At 39.8% G+C, this 24,708-nt stretch overlaps 1 protein-coding gene across 3 annotated transcripts in view; it reads right to left on the bottom strand.

Annotated features, from left to right (window-relative positions):
- The window catches only part of LOC121509839 (probable E3 ubiquitin-protein ligase HERC1), a 426,335-nt gene that overhangs the window by 250,131 nt on the left and 151,496 nt on the right, over positions 1–24,708 (bottom strand). For all 3 annotated transcript variants that reach the window (XM_041787528.1, XM_041787529.1, XM_041787530.1), the window contains 2 exons: positions 20,811–20,935; positions 19,560–19,703 (listed from right to left, as the gene is read on the bottom strand). In XM_041787528.1, the coding sequence (XP_041643462.1) occupies positions 19,560–19,703; positions 20,811–20,935 (269 nt within the window). The remainder of the gene's footprint in view (positions 1–19,559; positions 19,704–20,810; positions 20,936–24,708) is intronic.

The following is a 24,708-nucleotide window of genomic DNA, read 5'->3' on the forward strand; positions in this document are numbered from 1 at the left end:
GGATCTAATCAAAAATCTGTATAGGAGGCAAATGTGAATGTGTGTTTTTTCCCATATTTTCAACATGTTTTCTTGAATCCATACATGTTAGTAATTACAGATAAAAACAGACAGAGAGGGCGAGTGAGAGAGGGAAACCCTGACCCTAAAACTAGAGCTGTGGGCAGCAAGAAAGACGCACCCTTGAGTTACATTTTTCAACTGACGTGTTTTTTTTCACATTTAAGTTGACAACATATGATGCAACCCATGATAACCCAAAGATTAACAGTTCAGGACTATTTTCAGAGAAAGAATGGAAAATTTCCATCAAAAAAAGAAGAAGAAGACCAATATCAAATGCATCATTTAGCAGCTCTGACAAGGGTGTAAACTTTCTGGACCAACTATGCTGTGGGAAACTGGCACATTCTTTTAGCCCTCTAGTGAACTCAGAATGGCTCGACAAATAGAATTGTAAAGTACAGCCTCTCTATGACATTTGAAGTTGTTTTTCCCACTAATTATTGTAAGTTTTACTTCTAAATCTCAAGGTAAAAATGACACAGAGGGCCACATCATAGGCTGTTTATCACTCTCTCCATTTTGGGCTATACAGGCCATCTCTATCATGATCTGCATGTTTAAGCATGACCAGTTTCATGACATGATCATGGAACAGCCTGCCATAAGTGGCAGTCCCGCACAAAGCATTCTGGGAAAACAATATGTCCATTAGCATTCAAGCTAGCAGCAAAAATGATCAAAAATTGGGGAAAAATGAATAGAAAGGCATTCAATATCTGCTACGGGTGTGGATTTAATCTTAAGTCTATATGGAATACATAGGAATGGACAGCATCAATGACACAGCTTACAGAGACAAACATTATTGCCATGCAAGTCATTTTGCATGATTCCCTGGCCAGTTTTTATCTGCTGTGTCCAAGCATCTTGTATACCTAACTTTAAATCAAATGAGACTTTTAACTATGTAGAAGAAATCACCTGTTTGACAAACTGATCTATTTTATATTCAAACACAAACTAAAATGCTGGCATAGTGGGAGTCTTACATACAGAAAAAAAAAAATCTTTTAACATCGGTATCTGCCCTGATTTTCACAATTTGTGCACTTCATTGCACAACTTTGACCAATGCCTTGAAAGAGACAAAGAAAAAAAGAATCAGCAAAGGAAGACAGATCCCTGTCGCTCAAGATGGAGATACAAACAGTGCAATGTTGACCATATAACATTTATCATGATGGTTCAGTCACAGTCCAGGGATCTGAAAACTGCCTGGATCATCTTCAAAATAACTTCTCAGATATAAAGGAGGGAGCTAAAAAGAAAGAGTCTGAAGCTCAACAATCTCAAAGGTAGACAACAAGAACAAGACAGAGAGCTCCGGCACATCCAAAACCCCCTCATTTCTACTCTCTCCAGAGACCACTCCCAGGCTCTTCACCAGTCTGAAGACTCTGGGAGAGGGGCTGTCTGTACTGGAGAGGGAATTCATGGAGTTCAGAGAGAGGACTCTTACTGATCTGTACCAGAAAACCCCTGATAACCAAAAGCTGTTGTAAGAATTAAAAACAGTAGATTTAGTGGGTATAAGAAAGGAGGACAAAGTTCAGGCATTTTTAACAAAAATAATGATTTGGATGTCACATTCATGCTCATCCCATCTTTATTAAAACAGAACCAAAAAGTGCTCAGGCAAACATGACATGATCATACTTTTGTCGACTCTGAACCTGTCTGGTTTATTTTTTTTTTTACCAAAAAAGGCTTTTGTTTATCCCACAGGAGAACATGATGATAGCTTATTCTCCTTCAGGTTAAGCTGAGATTAGCAGGTGTGCTCTGAACCATGGCTATATTGGCTGTACATCCTGGGTAGGTCAACAACTGTCACTGCTCTCTGTCCCATTGTTTAGACTGCCCTGCACAGCTACTCTCTCAAAGCACCTTCCCCAGCACATCCTACTAACACGTCATGAGTTTGACCTTTTTTTGGCAGCAGCTTATGTGAAACAACATTCCTCTGGCCCTTTTTCTGGTAGAATGCTTTCCAATAGGTTCAGTAATATCGCCAGGCAGTGATGTGGTTCACATTATAAACATAAAGATAGAAAAATATACTCTCAGCCCTGATGAAGCACTATTGTTTTCAAAATAATCATCACAAAATGATTCAGACTTAAATGCTTCGCATTTGTGAGCTTGATAGGACAGTCACATAATCAGAAATCATACACAGTGTTCTTAATATATACAACAGATGTGATTAATTAATGTGCATAATGAATGGTGACAGTTAAATGGCGTGTTTACAAACTTGTCTTGTCTATCCACGGTGAGCAGAGTCGAATCAATTCATAACTGTAGTCTAGGACAGCAGTTCACAACTGGTGGGTCAGAACCCAAAAGTGGGTCACAAACATGGCCATACATTAATTTCTTTTATTTTAACTCCATTTTACCATGATAACTAGAAAATTTTGGCTGTTTTCTCAAGATCTCAACTTATTTATTTCCTTATTTTGGAATAGTTATGCTGGTTTCCCTGTGATAATTAGTTAATTTCCGGAAATCTTTAGAAAGCAACCAAAATTTGCATGTTATCAAAGGAAATGGAGTAAAATAAAATGTATTCATGTCGTCCTGTGATAATGCCCTTTTGCAGCACAACTGTTTTGTCCAGTCATATGTTTTGTTCCATCTAAGGTTTAAACGGCAATATTTTTGCCAGCTAAATCTGAGTGACTAAAAATTTTCTGAGAGTTGGGTGGTAGTTTCTCATTAAAGAGGTGGTAGTGGGTCCTAAAGATAAACTGGTTGAGAATGACTAGTCTAGGAGAGCACAAAACTTGTGGTTCCAGTTCAACAGTCCATCCTTTCTTGCTTACTGAACTTAGTGGACCTGGGGTGAAAAATTCATACTGTATGGGACAAAGCACTGTCAAAAAAAAAAAAAAAAAAAGAAATACAAAGACAGAGTTAAAGCTTGTTTATTCCAAGGGAAAGGAGTGCATGCAAAAGTGACACAACTTGGCATCTTCTGCAGAGTTTGTAGGGTTTGCAAGCTGTGGATCTCTGGTGGTAAAATGGGGTATAGCCAAATTCTAACAGATTGGATTCCCTTGAGTTTCTTCTGTTCTCCCCTTCCTTGTGTTTGTTGTCTTCTCGTTGTGTGTTTGCTGGCGTTGTTTTGCCCTCATGGCTCTGCTGCCCTGGCATACCTGTATACAATCAGCTCATCACCTCTCCTCTTGCCTCTCATCAGTTCATCAGCCTGCAGTACATTTACCCTGCTCTTCATTCATTCTTTGCCAGATTGTTGTAAAAACCAAGGTGGTTCAAGCTACGCTTTAAGGCAAACTCAGTCATATTTCTACATCGCTTCTGAATCATTGTGTTTCATGCACCAACCTGCCTCTCTTGTGTCCCAGGTTTTTTGTGGTCTACTTACCCATCAAGCTTCAGAGCTAACAATAGCCTGTCTCTATCCCTTCAACTAACTCAACCTTATTCATTACCCACTCCTGCATCCCCCAGAGATCCACTCTATACCACAAGCCGTGCACTTTTGGATTCACGTTTTCACTTTTCTTTCCTAACAGCATGTCATCTCTGTATTTGTTTAACATGTGTTTAAAATACCTTGTTTTTTAACTGCATTGCCTTCAGTTTCAGCGAGATGCCATAACTCATATATTATTAGCGAAAGCCTGAACCATGTGGCTGCATATGGACATGAACAAAACAAATGGGTACTTTTCTTCTAAATTCGATCAAAATACAGTAACAATGTTTTTGAAAAAGTTTAAGGTAATTCCTATTTTGTAGGTTAACCATTATTGATGCTATCATCTGTATTATTCCTGCCGCAAAATGAATGTTTGTAACACCGTCATCATCATCAGTTTAATCATCACACTGAAATGATAAATGAGGTAAAACCAACACTGATAGCTGATAGCTCAAACCCTAGGATTATGAGCAGCTAGGTACCAAATCCAACATCACCTGCTTCTCAGTGTAATTAACATGTAGCATAGCCATAAGGTGAAGTTGTATTCTCTCCAAGTTATATTTGTGTTATTTTATTTAATTTATTAAGTTAATTTGATAGGGATAATGGAAACTACATAGTCCAGCTTCAGCCTGTAAAAGTAACTGATGTTTCACATATAGAGATTATTGCTTTTGCTAGTGTCCATCTCCTGTCCCTAGTTAGGCTTTTAGAAAATGAAAGAAGGTAAATGTAGAGATATCAATTTTGCATAGAAATTGCATAAGGACAGTTATGGAAGTGAGTGCTTTGCATAGCATCTCTGTCGGCCTGTCTGGGGCTTTAACACAATCTCTGCGCTGGGATTGATCGACTTGGTTTGACTTGAGCACAGTGCTGCAGAGATTTTCATCTTCATTACAATGGCTTTAACAATGCGTTTAAACTGATGACTTGCTTGTTTTAAGTCCAAGATTAATCAAAGGAACAGAGAGTGGTTCTAAATGAGGCCGAAGAAGCAGTTGTAAACACCTTACATCCGTTCACTTGCCAGCACTCTGAGTTTTTAATTTAGGTTTTTTTTTTTTTTTTTTTTAACAATAAAAGTCTGTTGGTTTTATTTTGTTCAAGTTCTTTTATTTTAAATTGCCCCATCAGGAAATGGGTGTTGCCAGTAGCAGTTTAACACACCTCACCTGGAGAGAACTGAAACTTAAAACCAAAGGTGTGGTCACAGACAGCCACACACACAAAAACATTTCTCTGTGATCTTACGCACAGACATGAGTTTGGCATGCAATAATAGGTTTGTTTAGGTGTTCAAGGGCATTATTGCTTTTAATTTTGTAACACATCAATATAATAATATCTCTGCCACAAAAAGAAGAAGGACAAAAAGGTGATACAAATTCATGGGCAACTCGCTCAGCTCTTTTTATTTTTAGCCAAAGACTGTGGAAAAAAAACCTTACACAAAAAATGGACAGGTCAGCATAGAAATGGCAAAACAGAAGATGCACTCCTAAATAAGTCAATTTCAAATTTTGTGTTTCACTCTATACTTTTAATACAAAGAAGACTGACTGGACATGTGGGAGAGTCTTTGCTTAATTTGTTGCTAAAAATTTGTTACATTCAACAAAACCCTTGTGTTTACAGTTACAAGACTACCTTTAAATTTTGGAGCTGAATTTTAACCAGGGGTCGAGTTCTATTGATTTGAGACCAGTGACCAATATTGGGGAATTCTATGCAAACCATTGTTCAGATCAGCCTCTAAAGAACAAGGCAGTCACTAAAGAGCGAGAGTGATTCATGATAACTTGCATACGACTAGACATAGAGCAATAAAGTAACAGCAGTGATTGAAAACTTTTCAAAACTAAAGCAAAATTAAATATTTTGTGCTATCTCTATCAACACTAGAAAAGGCACAGTGGAAGCAGCAAAACACAGGAAGTGATGATCCGTGTCACCATGGCTTTAATGCTGATTGCTTATTATAAGTGACATCTAGCCACTCAGAGAGTGCTATGGGCGGGGCATTAATTGAAGAAAAAACCAAATGCTGGATATCAGCCCTGATAGCTGGCCTCTACTTTTGATGGTGTAATTCTAATGTTTCTATTGCTCCAGAATAGATTTCATGTTGACTTTTATCATGATTTTCACTTATTAACTATATTGTTTTAAATAAGTTAATGAACCAGGGCATAAATACATTTGTTCATATGTTAAGAAAAAAGGGGTAAAGTGTGACTTATATTAAATCAAGGAAAATAATAATGTGAAAAGTAGAAGAACAAAACGAAAAAAACAGTCTTGAATCAGAGCGAATCTCCTCAAGGGCCTGAACCTGGCAGCTTATTCTTTTGAAAATGTTCGTATGGACACAGGGAAAACAAAGGTATTTTCTAAAAAGAGGGGATGAAGAAATGAAAAGAAATAAACTTGGTGAAGTTATGACAGGAATACTGGTGGGTGAAATTAAAGCCTTCACTCTGACTGACCTGTTCCCAAATTATTACTGAGGAGAAAAAAAGATTAAGCCCATGTGAACAGTTTTCACACTCTAGTAGACAAAGAGAAGGACCATCACACAGATGAGAGGCTTGGCCGCATTATACTGCCCCACTTAAATCTTACGTTCGATTCACTTAATGTGTTATTTGACTTGGCAAAGGAGCTGGTTTGTCCCATGGAGAAGCGGGGAGTCTAACCAGGACTTTGCCAAGTTTTCTGCAGCCCTGCTGAACAGCCTTTGCCTTGGCTAGCTGGTGACCTCAGACTTAGTGGGTGGTTGAACTCCGTGGTGAAGAAAGAAGGGGGACAGAGATTGGAGAGAGGAACAACTTCAGAGTAAGTATGACCTCCAGCACATGAAGCACACTTTTTTGTTCTCGTGAGCCCTCACTCAACAGCAAAGAGGAAAAATAGGGGAAAGGGTTTAAATAAAAAGGGTAAAAATGGAAGAAAAAAATAAAACAGACTAAAAAATAGAAAGAAACTGCAGCTAACACACAAAGGCCAAGGTGCAGCAGTAAACACAGGTATAGCTTGCCCAGGACTTGGTGAAACAATGTGACTGGCAGGAATGGAAAATATTTTTGTTGCCTTTTCAATAATGGAAATAAGGACCATTAGACCTGGTAGTGTTTGCACTGTTATGTGAAACCAAAATAATGCAGTTATTATAGAAGTGGAAAAATCCTATAAAACTCCTCAGTGATTGGCCTTAGAAAGAAAAGCTATTATTTCACATTTCCAAGACAATAAATCATCGGCTATTATAGGGACTTGTCAACTGAAATGACTTTCTAAACTCATAAGCTATATATTCAACACAAGCAATTAAAGTTGGATAAGGCTGATCCCATATTTGGCTTTAATATATACAAACAATAAATGGCTTCAGCAAAATAAAACAGGGCTTTACATTTTTGTGAAATGTGCCAATCCCATTGACAACATAATTTATCACTTTCCTCTTTGTACAGTGCAGCTTACAAAATACTTGGGCTTTATTTTAGCTGATATTTTATCATCACTTTCCCTTAAATAAAAGATGATGTGATCATGTGCTCTTTCGTTTACTGCAAGGATCAGAGTGAGGTCAGTGATACATAAAAACATTCACAATAAATACTTGCAATTAAACTTGATGGTTTATTTTAATGGCTGTATTTGTGCATAGAGTTTGCCAAAGATTCATGTCTGTTTGAAAGCTCCAGACTTAGGGGAGGACAACTCACGACAATCCTAAAAAGGAGCCATCCATGCTTGCCAACATGATAAACCTGCAGGGAGGAGCCCCAGACACTGAACTCCCTGAAACACTCCCTGAAAAACAGGAATTTGAAAGATGAGGCCCCCCCACACCATCCTTCTCTAGCCTACTTTGTGAAAATAAAAGCAAAGAAAGAGAGAGATGTTGTAAGGAGGACAGGAGGAGAAGAAGGGGAATTATGCCAGGGTCTGAAACCTCAATTTGACGTTGGATTTAGAAAAATGGTGTCTTTTCGCAGGCGCAGGGTCAAGACTTGCAGGCCTAGAGCTCCAGCAGCCATCTTGGCAGTGACTCCTAAATTGCAGCAGGAGGGAGAGGCGGCGTGGGTGTAGGGGCTCTTTTCAAGGTACATCAGTCTGCTGGGACCGACCATTTCCTCTTTCCCACTGTTGAATGCAACTTCTTTGGTACAGTTTATCTTTGATCATAAATATATTGCTCAGTGGAACAGTAGTGTAAACATCCACATAATTTGGAGCAGAAATCATTACTTCCTGTAGTTATATTTACTATTAGGATGATGATACTCTGAAGGGAATTGGTGATCAAGGACAGAGAGCTTCTTTCCCACTCTTCCTGTTCTGGGAGGTAAAGGATCACACCAAACATTTAAAAAATAAGAGAATTTATATTATCAGTGACATATTTTGCTCCCTTTCACCTTTTCTTTGTCTCTTTCCACTCCTCACAGTGCACTCCCCCCTCTGTGGGGCCTCCTACATGAGAAAAGTAGGCGAGCCACGAAGGCATACAGTGTTGATCCAGCAGATAAGCTGACCAATTGGGTTCATTTATCAAGGAAAACCTTTGCTCAAAATGTGATCCCTGTGTGTGATGGAAAGCCTTCTGACAACTCTATCCCATCCACGTCTCTGTGGTTCTTGGCGTGGTCACCGTTCAGAAACCCTAGCAGTGTTATTACAGATCTTTAGTGGCCTACAACAGGACATTAGTTAAAACAAATATGTAAATCTGGGTAAAGGAGGGAGCCGGGGGGGGGGGGGGGGATGATGAACTGCAGATAAAACCACATCTAGAAAGACGGAGAAATTACCTTAACTGTCTTCACATTGAAAAACCAGTTACTTGTGATAAATTAAGACAAGCAGTGGCAGATCAGAGAGACAGACAGTAAATAAAACTCATCCGGAATGGGTCTCTGTCTCTCCTCTTTATAAGCTGAAACCCAATACTCATATCAGATCTGAATTCTGAGCAGCGATAATAGCTGAATATTCATTTTGGTGCTAGCGGAAGACAAACATTCCCATCCTTAATGACATCTCCTGGGAGGAAGTTCATTACACAAGGTTGTTACGCAACAAAACCCTGTCACTTTCAGAGGTCAGAGGAGGTTCACACTGCTAACATTAGCGCGAAAACCCAGTGGCAACTGGGTTAGTGACACTTCCTGCACGAAATAACAACTTTAAAAGAAGTGGGATACGAGAAACATCATTCTCCTGGTAGGAGATAAAACTTTACTGTACTGGCCTACTTAATGTGAGGCAGCAAAAAAGCATAATTACAAAACATTAAGACTTAATGTTGCTACAGACAGAAAAGGAGCAGGGTATGTCAATTACTCAGACCAAGAGTTCAGCATAGTAAGTTATCTATGTAGAATATTTAGGGTCAATACAGAATATCATCATGCTGGCATGTTAAAGTTGTTTTGAAAAAGTGTAAAGTGGCAGTCCAAGAGATTTGATTTTAGCGGTGGACCCCAGGGAAACTAGCTGTGCTCCAGGGTAGAGCTAATGGGGATCCAAATTAAATAAACAAATAAACAAATAAACGGTCATGAAGACTCTTTCCTGATATGCTTACTTCTGAAAAGTTAGATCAACAAAACTTTTTGTTTTAACTTAATTAAAACCAGCCATTATATAAATTTTTTTTTAAGTGAAATAGTTAGAAAACCTGGATTTAGATTAATATGTTATCAAATATATTAACTACTTCACTGTTAATTTCACAAAGACATTAGGGACAATGTGAGAGAAAATTTTAGAATATACCTAGGACTCCATGGCACTACTGGACATGTGCCCGAGAGCCTTGTAGAAGTGTAACGATTCATCAATATATATCGATACATATCAATTGGTTGATTGATGATCAAATCAGATCGATGGAAAGTCAAAACATCAATCTAAAATCGATGCTTCAAGCTACTCTTTTATTTTGAAATTCCCCACATACGCCTGTTGATAGTTTCCGTCCCAGGCAGCATCCTCAACAAGCTAGCTGCAAGCTAGCTAACTAGCGGCAGTGGCTTAAAGTTTTGCTGCTGAGGGAAAGAGCATTTCCTCTCCTCTCTCGGCTGTGTGGACATATTTCAGACACACGCTGCAGCAGGAAGTGTCTCCCCCCATAGTTTGCCGACTACGCCTACATCTTTATCCGTATATAACTGCCATATGAGATCGTTGACAGATAAAAACACTCCACTCCTTATGGCTGAGGTAGCACGAGTGCTGTCTGCATCAGACCGCAGATATACAGGGAGGGAAAGTCCACTGCTGCATATCTCCTTGGATACACTGATTTTATTTAGATTTATAATGAAAATATAAGCTGTCCAAACTTAACGTGGTTCAAGCAGGACAGCTGCTCTCTTCCTACCCCCACCCCCCTGCTCTTGTTATAAGGCTGCTCATCAGAAAAGCATCATTTTAAAAAAAATTTTTGCTCCAGTCTAAACTCTCCGTTTATTAAAATCAAGGTAGCAATAAATAAAAAATAATAAAAATGAATCACAATAACATCATATGCCCCATATTTAAACTTATTTTACTCTCATAAGATGAATCAACTACAAAAATGAACTATCTGCCACAGTAATAGGCCCCTGTGTAAAGTATGAAGGGCTGATATAGAGCAGTATCTGTTCAAGTCCACATGTGTGTAAATAAGTTTAAGAAAAAAAAATCTAAAATGGGAACACAGGTCAAACATTTTGATCATTATTATAAAGGGTTGCAGAAAAAGTCCACATTGGTCCTTTAGAGTGATCTGGGGATATGGGGAAATAAAAACGTTTGGCACTGAAAATGTTTGCTGTTTTAAATAAACATGTTTTAATACAAACGTTCAGTTTTGTTCTTAATTCAAAGGTAATCAGGCCTTTTTGTTTTTGTTAAAGAGACATTTTATTAAATACAGAGACCTGTCTATAATTTAATTGCAGAAATGCTTATTTTCTGTAACTGGGAAATTTTTGCATAAAATCGCCTGATATCGATCCTGGGCCCTATATCGAATCAATGGTATCGTGGCAAATTTTGTGATATGGTAAATATCATATCATCAACCAAAATATCGATATCGTATCATGTTGGGATAAAACCGTTGATTTACACCCCCAGAGCTTTGGTTCTCCACTGATGAGTCGGGACACAAAAGTGGGTCTCAGACGTTTCAGTGGGTTGCTTATGTCTGCCAGGAAAAAAAAACATGTACCGGTGGTAGGTCCTGACTTCATGCCAGTTGAGAACCACTGCCCTAGAGCGCACTTTATCAGGTTTCGCACACTGTGTGGGCACACTGGAGGACACACTTAATCATGTTTTGCTGACATAGAGGGCACCCTACAGAGCACTTGGTCAAATTTTGGAAACTTAAGAGGACACCTTAGAAGGAACCTTATCAAGTTTATGCACCACAGGGGGATTCATTAGGGCACATTCACAGCATTTTTTTTTTTTTTCAAACATTAGGGCACTGGGGTGGGTGACTGCCTCCCCAGCCCCCTCTCTGAGTCCACCAGCACTAAGTAGCATTATTAATCAGTTAGGGTCCAAATTTTTGACATTTGAGTGTAAAGTATTTAAATTCTACCAGGGGTGGACTGGCAATCTGGCATTCAGCTGCACTTTGTGGGCGGTAAAGGTTAAGTTTTTTTTTTTCCCTAAAATCACTGTCCCATAGAGCAGGGGCAGCAGCTCAATGGTTGTTTTCTTTCTGATCACTTTTAGAAACAAGGGTTTACAAAGTGCCTTGACGTGCAGAAAAACAAAGCAGTTGATCCCAAACAAAAGATAAAGGAAGCAAAACATCAGATACCCAAACAATATCAAGAGAACCCTAAAGGTAAAAGAACCTAAATAAAACAAAACCTACAAATTAAACCCCCCCCCCCGAAAAAAAACATTATTACCCAAAAATCATTAGACATCACTAGTACTATAACATGCCAAGACATCACAAGAGCCAAGACGTCCCAAGACGTACCAAGAAGTATGACATCTAAGACATCAAAGAACCAAGACATCCTGAGACATCACAAGAACCCATGAGTACCCAGTCAACACAGGAACCCAACTACAAAACCTGAGACCGTTTCAAGAAGCAGTGTGATAAAAAAGAGAGAAGCAATACATAAATAATACAAACATTTAGAGAACTGAAACGATAGGACATAAGAAAAGTAAAAGCATAACTATGAAGACAGTTGACTGGTCCAATCACATCTGCTGTGGTCTGTTTTTGCTTTTTATGTATTTTGTCTTGAGAAGGGATGGTGTCCACCATACTCACCTATGGCCACAAAGTAGTCAGTAAAAAAGACACACTATTAAATATGCCTATGCCACTTACCTCTAAGCTAATGTATTAAAATCCAAGAAATGCCAGGGCTGAATTTTCTTCCCAGTCCAGCACTGATTTCTGCATTTTATGTTAAAAATATGCAAAGTAATGCCTTCTACATACTTAAACCGTCTCCTGGAACTGATTTTTTTTTACTGGCTGGTATGGTGGCAAGTAACTTATGTGGTACCAGCTTTGTTGGCTGTCCAGTGCTTTTACCCATATCATGAAAAAAAAATACCTGTTTCCTTAACAAGGCTTATAACATAGGTCTTCTATAGGACCACTGCTTCACACTTGGGTAGCTTGTGGAAAGTCTACCTTCAATGGTTATGACATCAAGTCTAATAATCACATCTGAAAAGCTGCATAGACTGTATGACATTGTGGCTGATGGGAACAGCAGGGAGGGGTGAGTGGGCCTGTCTTATCCCCCTCCCTCCCAGCCCTGTTCACGATGCTCGAAAGGCATTTTTTTGAAACTCCAGGGTAGATGTGCCTCAGCTGAAACTCTGGGGTTTAGCTAATGAGTCAAATCATTGTTTATTTTAGATTATTGTTTTCTATTTGTATGAGTGAATATGTACAGTCTGAGCCCACATGTTCTGCTGGGTGTCATGGAGTACACATTTGATAGAAGAGAAAAAAATGAAAGGAAAGTCTCAGGTTGTGTTGAGGTATCTCTCACAGTAACAGGCATGTGTACTGTATATATGTATTGGTGATGGAGGGTAGGTGTGTGCTCTCTGTGAAAACACTGTAGCGGTGGATGCACACTGCACTGATTGATGGTTGCTGTCCATGCAGGCCTACATTTTTTGAGTGGATTGGAGTCATAGCACATGAGCAAACACAAGATGGAAGACTGTGGAACTCTCCACTACAAAGAAAAGTAACACTGTCTGCACCTCGTACACACAAACTATGGAGAAACACACTGTCATACACACATGAACACACCACACCCACAGATCCACTTCCCCACCTCCAGTGCTTGAAGATCTACCTGCCAGCTGCTGCCAGTCGCAGAGAAAGATGGGCTTTGTTGATTTTGTGAAGCCCACCGACAAGACCCCCCTGGAGACTGTAGGTCTCCAGCAGCACAAGCCTCAGCCTTATCCACTCCACCGCACAGGCAATCTGTTTTCTATATTGCCAGCCTGTATCACTGTACTATGCACTATAGAACAGCAATTGAGCAGGAAATTAAGTTAGGGGATCGGTATTTGGCGAAGGAGAACGAGCTGGTGTGGTCTTCCCTCTCCACATACAAGGATCATTAAATATCATACGAGTTTCTTGATAAATTTCTTCCTCTCCTCTCTCTGCCGTTCCCATCAGCTCACCCTCTTCTCTGTCTGTCTGTCTCTTTTCTTTCTTCCTCAATTTCCCTCCCATCATCTGCCCGTTTCTCTCCCGTCTTGCTGTGTTTGTAGAGTGTATGAAACAAAACATCCTAATGGATGTTTGAACAGCTTGAGATGTGTCGGCCTGGGAACTACCTCCCTGTGACAGTGAGCTCTGGCAGGGAATTGAGACCACTACAAGGGGAAAATAGGGGACATATTTCTTTCTCTTTGTTTATTTCTTTTTTCTCTCTCTGGGTCCCTCTCTCCAGTCCCCCTCCCCTCTCTGTCTATTTTCTCTCATTATTTCTCTGTACATACAAACAGAGGACAGAGTCTAAGCTTTTTTTGGATTAGCAGATGTGGAGGATTCATTTTTGCTTTGCTTTTTTTCCTCCTTTTTTGCTCTATCTTTTCTGCCTCTTTCCTATCCTTAACTGTTTTCAGAGAATAACTGTGTGAAAGAGTCTAAGAAGTTAGAGAATGAGCAGAAGAAAAATAGTGCAAGCTGGGTCAGGGAGTCACTATTCTAAAACTTCATACTTGACTTTCGTTAACGCAGCACAGTGCACAACCACACACACCAGGTTTAATATTTTAGCATAAAAGTGGCCTTTTTGTTTCTTTTATTAACTTCTTAATTATAAACCTCATTATCTGGCTAATAATTAACTTATATTTCACATTACTTTTAGATTAATTTGGGGGATTCATATGCCCCAGATTGCAACACATTAAGGAAATGTATACTCATAGAAGTCATTGACTAAAATGCTTATTCTTCACACTTAAAGTATGTGAGGTCACATAAGTTGAACACTCTATGCTGGCTGTATTAACTCTCTGAGCCATAAGCTATTTTTCAAACATTTAGCCCTGGACCTTCATCTTGTAAAAGTCTGTAAAACATCAACTCTGTGGTGCACAGTCAAGCTCTAAACCTCGTTTTTTAAGGACAACCTGGGCTTTACGAATATGTGCACTGCAGCAATGTCACTTGAATTAAAAAAAAATAATTATGGGACTATAAAGACAAAAGAAAAACCTAAATGGAAATTAACACTTACAAAGTTGTATGTATTACACACAGTAAACAATAATAGCTTAGTGTTTTTGCACAGACTTGTTCTCCCATCTCTTGGGAACCTAAAAGGGAAAAATAATAATTTCGTGACAAAAAGTGTTCAAAATTTTCAAAATTTCTTTCTTTTAAAAAGTCCTCGCGCTTTTGGGAATCTGAGTCATTATTCGAAGCAATTCCTGTCTGCAGTTACACAAAGGGACACATCACAGCCTCTCTGTGTCGCTTTCTCTCCATTATGAGTAATCCACGCTCTCTTGTCCACTTTCTAAGTGTTTGTACATGCAAAGCATGACGTGACGACCAAACAGCCTGTCATTGGTTGTCACAGCCCTGTCACAATGCATTGTGAAAAACAAAGACAATATGGTGGACGGCATTAGCCGCTAGCCGTTCAATATTGGGGGTACTGGTGTGGAATTAATCTTAGACTCTAAAGACAAAAGAAAAAAATAAATCGGAATTTGAAACTCATAAATTCTTATTGATAACACACAGTAAACAATAGTCACAAAGCATTTTCTTTCCAAAGACTTGTTCTCCCATCTCTTGGGGACTAAACAGTGATAAAATAAATGTTCTGTGAATAACAGTTTTGTGCCATTCCTTTAAGCAGTAGAGACGCAACATCTTGCTATTGGAGGACAGCCCCTCTCACAATGCATTGCATGTAAACATTGCCCTCAACAAATATGGTGCTACCCACCGAAGAAAGCCAAAGTAAATGATCAAAAATGGATTAAAAATGGACAAAAAGAGGCATCGGATCTAATGCCATGGATTTAATCTCTAAAGACCCTGGAAAGTCATCCAAGTTCCAGGCTCGCTAGAAGGGCGTCCTTAAGGGATACAGAGACATGAGTAGCAAACAAATGGCAAAATGGTCAGCTTTCAGAGGAAAAAAAGAGTAAGTGTATATGACTTATGGTTCAAAAGTTATCAACACATTTCTAAACAGTGTCACTTCTTGATGTATACGACAGCGCTGTCCTCAGAGACCCCAGGAAGTCAGCCAAGTTCCGGCCTCACAAGAAATGTTTCTGTAACAGCTATGAATGCATGTATAACACATTTAGAAAAAGACAACACAGAGCTTTCACAGGAAAAAATAAGTTAGTGTCTACAGCGTACAGTTCAAAAGTTACCAAGCAATTTACAAAGGGGTGTGCTCTAAGGGTTAAAGACCCCCGAAAATCACCCAAGTTCCAGGCTCAATAAAAAACGTTTTGTGAGAGCTACAAAAGCATGGATAGTGTCATTACAACAGCACAACAGAGGCGTTCAGATGAAAAAACAAGTGGCTACAATTTATGGTTCGAAACTCATTTCACTTTGAATAACCCGTGTCTCATCTTGTTGTATAAGACAACGCCAGGCTCAGGGGGTTGTTATGTATTCCTAAAGTTTCCATATTAATGATTATATAAAAAGTACTGATACATTTTCATATCAAAATGTTTTAAAAGCCATCATGGTTCAAAATGTCTTTTCTTATTTACAGACTGGCATTTTGAGTTTCTAACTCGGATTTCTGTCAAGAAGACAAAGCAGCTTTTCTACAACTATCCTGAAAGACAGCAGCAGACTCAGAAGCACACTCACAAGGACAAAGAGCTCTCACAGCTATAATCTGAGGTCGATCAGTGGTGTTGACAGCTAAATTAACAAGTGCTACAAGCACCATTACATTTGGCTCCTGATTGTGTAACAATAGATAGATATACCAATACACTGTCAGACAGATAGTCAAATAAATCAATATCTATAAATAAGCGAATGAAAAGCGAAAGTATATTTAGGTCTGGAGCTTGATTCATGACCATCATTGACCACATGTAATACACACTAACACACAGTCTACTCCAGGCCGGTGCAGTGGTCAGGTCAGTGGGAGGCAGCCAGTGAGATAAGGCGCCAAACAGGTCTAAATCCCTCCTGAAGCAGTCTTGATGGACAGACAGGCCACCATTAACAATGCGGTGGCTTGTGAGAGCAGCAGCTGATGGAAAGATACCCTGGCATTTGCTGTGTTAAGAAGTGGCCCTTAAAGATTTCACACTTCCAATTTCTTTGAATTATCTGCCATCTCCAGCCTGTCACTCAGCCTGACAATCTCAGATTCATGCTCACTGAGGCACCGGGTTGGTTATTGACAAAGCAATCTGCCGTGATACAGCAACGCCTGATAAAACATTAGTCAAGCAAAATGAATGAGCATACGACTCTAGAACTACCTCAAACATGGACGAATGATCATACTCTTCACTTCTTAGTTTATGTGCCCTTTAACCCAGTTTACACCATATACTGTGTATAGTTTTAGTGCTGTAGGATCGTGCTCTCATTGACTTTAAATGTGTCATCAATGTGATTTTAAATTTTGCGACAGCAGAGCCAGCATTCTCTGCCATGTACCAGCGTTTGTTAGATTGAAGCATACAGAGCAGAATGGATTTGTTAAGGTCCACCTACGGCAGTGTTGACAGCCCGCGCTGTTATGACACTGAACAGACTGCTTATCAGATCTTTAATGGTTTGATTTGCTTGCTGCTCCAGACAGGCCATGATAGAAATATCACAACATCCCCATTACCCTCAGCATTCAGTACATAGTGCACCGCCTGTGCTTTCTATGAATTATTAAAAGCAGACAGATTACGCTGCAAGGCTGGAAGTCTGGAGGCATGCTACAGATGCTGCTGAGCAAAATGGTAACATCACAAGTGTGTTTTTGTTCTTTTTAAGGGGGAATCTTTTAAAAGGAAGTCTACATCAGATCAGAGAGGGTGGTCGTTTGGATAAGAGAGAGGAAACAGTGGGTGTGGTTTAAATGTGCGCGTATATCTGTTCATGCTTTCACGTCTGTGTATATGCTGAAGGATGATGGGGTGAAGGGCATGGTGTCGGGGCTTGTTTGACATGTGGCCTGGTGGGTTGGCTGGATGGTTGGTTTGCTGTCTCGATGGCTGGTTGGGTGAAGCCCAGCTCGAGCCTGGCAACTCTCTCTCCCCCTCTCTCTCTCTGGAGTGACGGGCTGAGACATTAAGACAGGCGTTTTAATTAACTGTGCCACTCTTCCACCTGCTGCCCTCAATATGCTCTGGCCCAGGCAAGCTGTCTCTCATACCACTGACTCTCTTGCTCTCTTTTTGCTCCCTCTTTCCAATCCCTCCATCATTTTTCTACTCTTCTTTATCCCCTTTTCTTCCAATTTTCAAATCTCACTCTACATCACTTTCACTCTCCCTCCCTTTTCAATCCCTTGTGCCCCCCACAGGCGTTTGACCCTAATAAATGAGCCTCATACCGATAGATAAGGCGATTCCATAAGGCTCATATGACAGAATTAGCCAATTTCTTTTTTGAACTTGGAGAGAATTAATTTCTACATGTGTCCTGTTCTACTGACCCTCTAACTACCCCCGCCCATCTAACTCACGCACACATACACTTATACAGTGCACACACACTCTCACGCTCTTCAAATCTATCTGGTAATTCAGTTCTGCTCGACACTCATCAGGCTATTCATTACGGCCTGATTGAAGATGGATATTTCTGTTCCCTCATGACAGAATGGAGCTAGGGATCAAACTGGGGACATTACAGGATTTAGGGGAACCAGTGCAACAGATAGCAGCTTCATGCATGTCTGTACAGTTGGAAATGTCTGTGCAAATGCATGCTCTTAAATGTTTGTATAAATCTACACATAAAAGTTTAAGAAATTAATTTAGTGTTTTGCCTCCTGTAGTTTTATCATTTAGATCATAAATTGAGAATTAATTCAGACAGAATGAACCAACAAATTACCCACTTTTACCACTCTACTTAAATTGTATTACACTTTTAATGGGGTTAATAATAGGCAGTGTTAGCAACACAAGAGAACGACTCTACAAAGTGTTGTATTAAAAGGATTAATGTCTTCCTTTCAGAATTAAAGCCAGGTCTCAGAGATCCTTCTTAAACTAACAAATGGCCCAGCTCTGGCTCCATGACGGGGCCTCAGACGAAACCATACTACAGTAAGAAGACAGCAACTGAGGCCAATAATTCAGCCGAGCAGACATGGAGCATTCATCTGCCATGTGAGGAGAAGTGACTTTGAAGTTTTCCACAGTGAGGTGAAAGAGCAGCCATGGCCTCAACCTCTGTGTTTATGTAGCCGCACCAGCCCTGGGAGAGCTCTTAATGAATGATGTGGATAGATGGACACCACTGCTAAAAGCACACACTCACACGTCTGTGTGAGGGCCAAGACACACACCAAGGATTTACGCATACTTTATGTTGAGGTCGTGGATATGTCGGCGTGTATGGTACATGCGAGCATGAACTTAATGTCTGGTTGTAATATGAGGAGAACAATGCATAGAGCAGCAGAGAAGGTAGCATGGATGTAGTAAATGTAGAGATGAGGCCTACATTAAAACCCCTTAAAAATCAGAAGGCCCATCAGCGGGCCGGCAGATATTTCGGTAACTGTGCAGTTATTTACAAAATGTAAATATAACATGGTATACACCACCAGAAAGCTCTGATTCTCAGGATTCTGACCATGTTAACAACTCAAGGATAAAACCAACACAAAAGGCACAATCAATGCATTTGTCAGACAACAAACAAACAAAAGTGTCACAGCTCAGCATTAGACCCTCTCCTGTTCTCTCCTGTTCCTCCATCAAAAGCAATCCTGCTGCATCAGACAGAGTCCCCACAATCTAGATCCAGAAACATTTTTGTCCAAAAACAGGATTGCATCCATAAATATCCACGGACTGTTTTATATCATTTCAAATTTGTAGTCGTTCTCAACAGTCCCAGTATTTGCTGCAATAATATTTTTTTTCAGGCAATTATTAGCAATGTTGTATAGAAAAATGTCAGTCTCAATCTTTTTCGAAGTCTTCAGTTTGAGACACCTGAACTTTTCATCTAAAAACAGGTGTAAAATACTCATTTTCTGTTCTATTGTTAGCAACTTTGAACCTAAACTAAGCTAAGGATTCATGCTTTAGTCCAGTTGAGTTTTCTAATACCAGTAGCAACTGGCGTGAGTCTGACAATTGAGAAGAAACTTACCTTTTCAAAGACATATTGATTGTGCTTGTACTCCAAATGGTTCAAACACAGCATTCAATTAAATATGGGTAGACCTAGGCAATAGGCGTTTTTGACTGATTTTACCCAGAATGCTAGGGGGCTAGATTGTGTTGCAGTGATAGATTCCTAATATGAAATCAGACTCACCTGTTAGAAACAGGCTGTGCCAGCATCCTGCTGCAATGCCCCTCACTGGCGAGATTGGTAGTGTCACTTCCTCTGGAAACAGGATGTTCCTCTTTAAGTCTCCACATGCCCGTCCACAGCCCCACTGAAACAACCTGCCATCATCTGCATGTGAAAATAAGTAAAATAATATGTTTTGAGTTTGATTAACAAAGTCATAATATCAGCCATTATTTTAGCAAAATAATATGCAGCTGTTTAAAAGTCATTTCCAATTTTTAATATTCAAAACAAATTCTATAAACAGGGGCATCATAGACAATTTTGATAATATCAGCCAATAGAAGATCTTTTTGACTCCCTGTAGTTCCTTCAACAATTGTAACGTATGAAACAGCCCCCCCCCCCATCTTGCATCTCTCACTTGCACGCCTCTAGGAGCATGTTGTCCTTGTTGTGCTGCTGCTGCATGGGCCTCCAGTGATAAATTATGGATGCAACGCAAAAGCTGTAAAATTTGTTGTATCTTCCATTATCTTCATGTTAAAGGCCACAAAAGCTCTTCAGTGAAGTCAGCCATTAAGAAATGACAGGTATTGCTATCAGGCTTCTTTATAGCCTATTACCTGCAATGACAGCAGCTGCTGCTGCACCACTGTACGGCCTATCACATTATTTGCAGCTAAAGTCAGCTACTGTGTCATTTCGCCTCATTTTCTTGACAGTGCTATCATAAATCCATTGGGCTGCAGGGGAAACTGTCGACTACCTCGATTATCTTCATAGCCTGAATGAATTCTGAAATGTATGTAACAGGCAATGACTGTTATGGATCAGGAGCCAGGGCCATATTCTCGCTAACTCTCTCCCACTCTCTCTCTCTCCCTCCTTGTCTGTTGCTCAGGTGATGTGCCAATCTGAGGCTTCAGGGCTCAAACATCCACATAAAATTGAGTAAAACAGGTGAACTTTGAAGCATACACTGACAGCTAATGAAGACTGACCCTAGTTCCCTTTTTTGAAGATCTTGTCCAGCTGATTTCTGATGATGCTTTTACAGAATATGAAATCAAACATATTTGTTGTGGTGTTAATAGGATCTAGTTTTTGTATTTTGGAGTATGATTGAGAAAAAGAAGTAGCCAGTGCACATCACATAGTCCTTAATCTGAGTATAATTATGAATGGATGCAGAAATCTTAATCATTATGCATTTAACTCAAGTATATTGATTGAAATGTATGTGCATATCTGCACACATTATTACTCTACCTGTCAGAGCAAGATTGTGGTTTGCCCCACAGGTGACCTTCGACACATAGGCCACAGGCTCCACAAAGTGAGGGACGACCGCATTTTCATTAGAGCCACTTCCAATTTGTCCATAATCATTCTGCCTGTAGGGAGAAGAGTATAAACACATAATTAAAAAAATAATTAATAACCTGCGGGCATTACCTCCATACTGTTTTATCACACTTTAAACTTCATACAACATAGTTTCATTGCATGAAAATAATGCACATCCTCAGTTTCTATAGGGTAAATTAAATAATCAATTCAATTAAACTATTGCAGTGAGCAGGTTCCACCAGGGAGCATGGAACATATGCGTTTCCTCCCATTTTTACAAATCCTCTTTGTGACAATAACGAGACACAGCCCTATCAGAAGTGAAACACCTCGCTAACTAATTAGACTCTCAGGCTGCAGTCTGACAAAATAAAAAGAGAGAAGTGCTTGAAGGAAGACTTGCTCTCCTGCAATTTGCATCTGCCACTTTTTACTGCATCTGTTCCAAGTGCCATTCAACGTTCTCGTCCTCCTTTTGTTGGGAAGTGTTGAGCCCCAACTATTTAAGCTCACCTCCTACCTACCCGGAGCTTTGTTCCTGCACCTCTGCAGACCAGTAATGAGCCAACCACCACAAAACCGTGAGGAAATTAATGACTCATTACGGACGAGGCCTAGACCACTCCACAGCCTCTCCTCCTCCTCTGCTCCACCCTACATGCTCACATGTAATCCCCCCCTTTTTCTCTCTCTTACTCTCATCCCTTCTGCCCATACAGAAAGACCCAGACACCTCCCTATCAATTAGAGCCTATTACAGGGCTCCCATGCTAGCAGGGCAAAGAAAGAAGGCCTTCACAGCTGAAGAGTGTGCGCAGGAGAGATTGGGGGAGTTGAATGAGGAGCCTTAAGGTGCTCCTTTCACACCCTTGCCCTTATCCATTATGCCAGTCTGTAGAGCCCCCTAGGAGAGACGTGCAACCCTAAAAAGACTTGGGGATGAAAATAAGTCAAGGGAGGGATTCTTGGTCACACCTTTTTTTCCTTTTTCCACTCCAGTGTCAAATTATATCATAACTAGTCCTTATGCAAAGCAACATGTTCACCGTGCTCCTTCTTTAAAGTGTTAAAAAGATGCAGAGATCTGACCAGAATGAAGTCATTTTACCATCTGTGTTCATGGATAGACAGGCAGACAGAAAGAGACAATAACAAGATAGCAAAAAGCAAATGCTGGACAAGCACCTACACATGAAAATTCATGTGGTTATTGATTTCTTTTAGTTTCACTCCCTTTTACCCTTCATTGCATTCCCTCCGGCAGTACCTTCTTATTCATGGCACTGTTGGTCTTTGTTCAGCGCAAAAAATACTGTTCTACATTGCCAGCACTTTAGAATATCTTTTCTTTTTTCCCCTTATAGGATATGTATCAGCTTTTCATTCAGGCATGCTATGCTCATTGGCTTTTGAAGCTATGGTGCATTTCAAGGCAATCCCTCTGAGAGTGAATGGGTGAGATCACATGGGTTTTGAGGTGGTTTAGAATGGCAAATCCTGCTGAAAGTGTCATTTCCAGTCAGAGACATCAATTTGGTGCGTGAAACGGGGCCCCAGGAGAGCCCAGTAGCCTGGGAGATTCCTGACAAGAGCAAAGGGCCTGGGGATCAGCTCGTACGCACCTGGATAAGACAGGAATCTCACAAAGTGCTTCAAATACATGGTGCAAAGTGAGAAAGGAGGACGAAAGGGAAGAAACATGATAGACAAGTTAGATAAAAGCACAGATGGAATCTAGAAAGAGATGACTGCTTTAATTTTTGCAGCACATGATGAGCTTTTGTATAAAAACAGCAAATCACAGTGATGCCATTGCACTTATTTGTTTTGTAATACACAAGAAAAAAAGAAGCTTTATCTATGAGAAATACTAAGACTAATGCATATATTTCTAAGACAAATATCATCAAGAACGATGTCACTATTTGTCCTCTTTGACTTTGATACTACTGTATAAACACTTGCTTGCATTAATAAAAAGATACATAAAAAAGGAGTCAATGAATGACCTCCATCTGGGGAGGATTGTCAAAGCTCATAAGTATGGTTAATAGGGGAAAATTAAACATTGACATGCACAAACTAAAAATCTAAATTATTGGCAGCACTAATTCTGGCCAAACATTATTTTGTAACTGTAAAACAGTGTACATAAGCAGTGGTATTAACTCTAATATAAAGCCTCAATTAGCTAAAGTGAGTGCAAAATGGCTGATAATTATTGTGCCAGCTCATTAGACTTGTTTTGACACTAAAACCACTTAAATCACTGCACAGGCACATACACAGGCACAGATGCAAATACACACATGCAGATGTTATGAGTTTATTCCCATCATTAATGAGGCAGATACTGTACAGGTTGGGCTTTACTTGTTTAGATGAAAAATGAAACACTTTGACTTAGATTTAATAGGGTCCTACGTTACATGAGCAAGTTATAATGCTGTATATGGGGGGTGGGGGGGTAAATTTAATGAATTGGTAACTTGTACAAAAACAAATGGATAAGAAGTATGTCACATGACACCATAGGACGAGATCAGTTATCATCAACTGGCGCCCCGGGGGCCATATCAGGCCTGCCAAATCTCTCTATCCGGCCCCTTAAAGATTATCTAATCCAGAAAGTGTAAGGAGGAAAAAAGATGTGGCTTTTCCAGATATCCTTTGTTTTTAAACATCTTCAGCTATCAAGTTGATCCCAAAATGATCTGCAATAGCTTCACCAGGAATAACTAAATTTTTGATCCATTTTTTACAAAAATCAACCTGTCAGCTATTAAAGGTAAATATGAAGCATGAAAAACAAACACTTACCAGTCTAGTCCTAATTAAATCAGCAGTCTGTGTCAACTTTTCACTTCAGGCTCTTGGAGAGTGTTTTCTTGCTGTCTGAGAATCAAATCAATAGACCTGATTCCCCCGTTTTTTTTCCACTGATCAGGATACAGCATATAAGCATCAAACCTAGTGATGGACAACAAGGTAGTCCAAGAAGTATGTAACTAAAATATTTGGATTGTCCATAGGCGAAAGGGACAAATTTCACTCTTAAGGCTCAAAAATTACAGACATTCTGAATGAAAACACATAAACTTACACAATAATGTTATTTAGATCAAAATATCTATTCAATCTTACTATTTTAATTTGCAGCGTTTCTGTATGTCTGTCTAGATTTGCATGCCACACCGTTGCTCCACTTCCACGATTCCTTATAGAAGACTTCTTGGGTGTATCAGGTTAAAACTGGAGCCATAAAAGGATTATAAACATGGACAGATTTTCTACAGAATCCTAAAATGCACAGGTTATCATTCAATGACTTCCCCTTCTTCTTCTTCTCTGAGTTAATGGTCATTCAGAACCAGTTTGTAAAGGTGTATATTGCCATCTACTGTACAGGAGTATGCAACCTCAGGGTGACATTATACTTCAGGTGAGGGCTTCCCCCGGATAAAGGACATTTTTTTCTTTCTGTTCTTCTTTCACGTCCTCCAGGTGGCTGTAGTGGCACCACCCCTTCCCTTTTGCTGTTCTATTATGTCGTCTGGTTGCCTTCATACACAAGGCTTAGCGGCATTGCTCCTTTGAATGTTACTGGACATTCTACTGATTGATTACAGACACTGACCTAGTGAACAGCTCATCCTTCTTGGTTTAGTTAATTTGAAAGTTGGGCCCCCAAAGTGCCTGTCATGACAAAATCTGGCCCTTGGACAAATGTAGTTCATGACCCCTGGACTAGAAAAAGACCAACAGCTTTGAATGTTTTCACCTTAAAAAGGCAGAAAACTGAACACTAGAACAGTTT

This window comes from Cheilinus undulatus, linkage group 5 (assembly GCF_018320785.1).
Source record: "Cheilinus undulatus linkage group 5, ASM1832078v1, whole genome shotgun sequence".
NCBI lineage: Eukaryota > Metazoa > Chordata > Actinopteri > Labriformes > Labridae > Cheilinus > Cheilinus undulatus.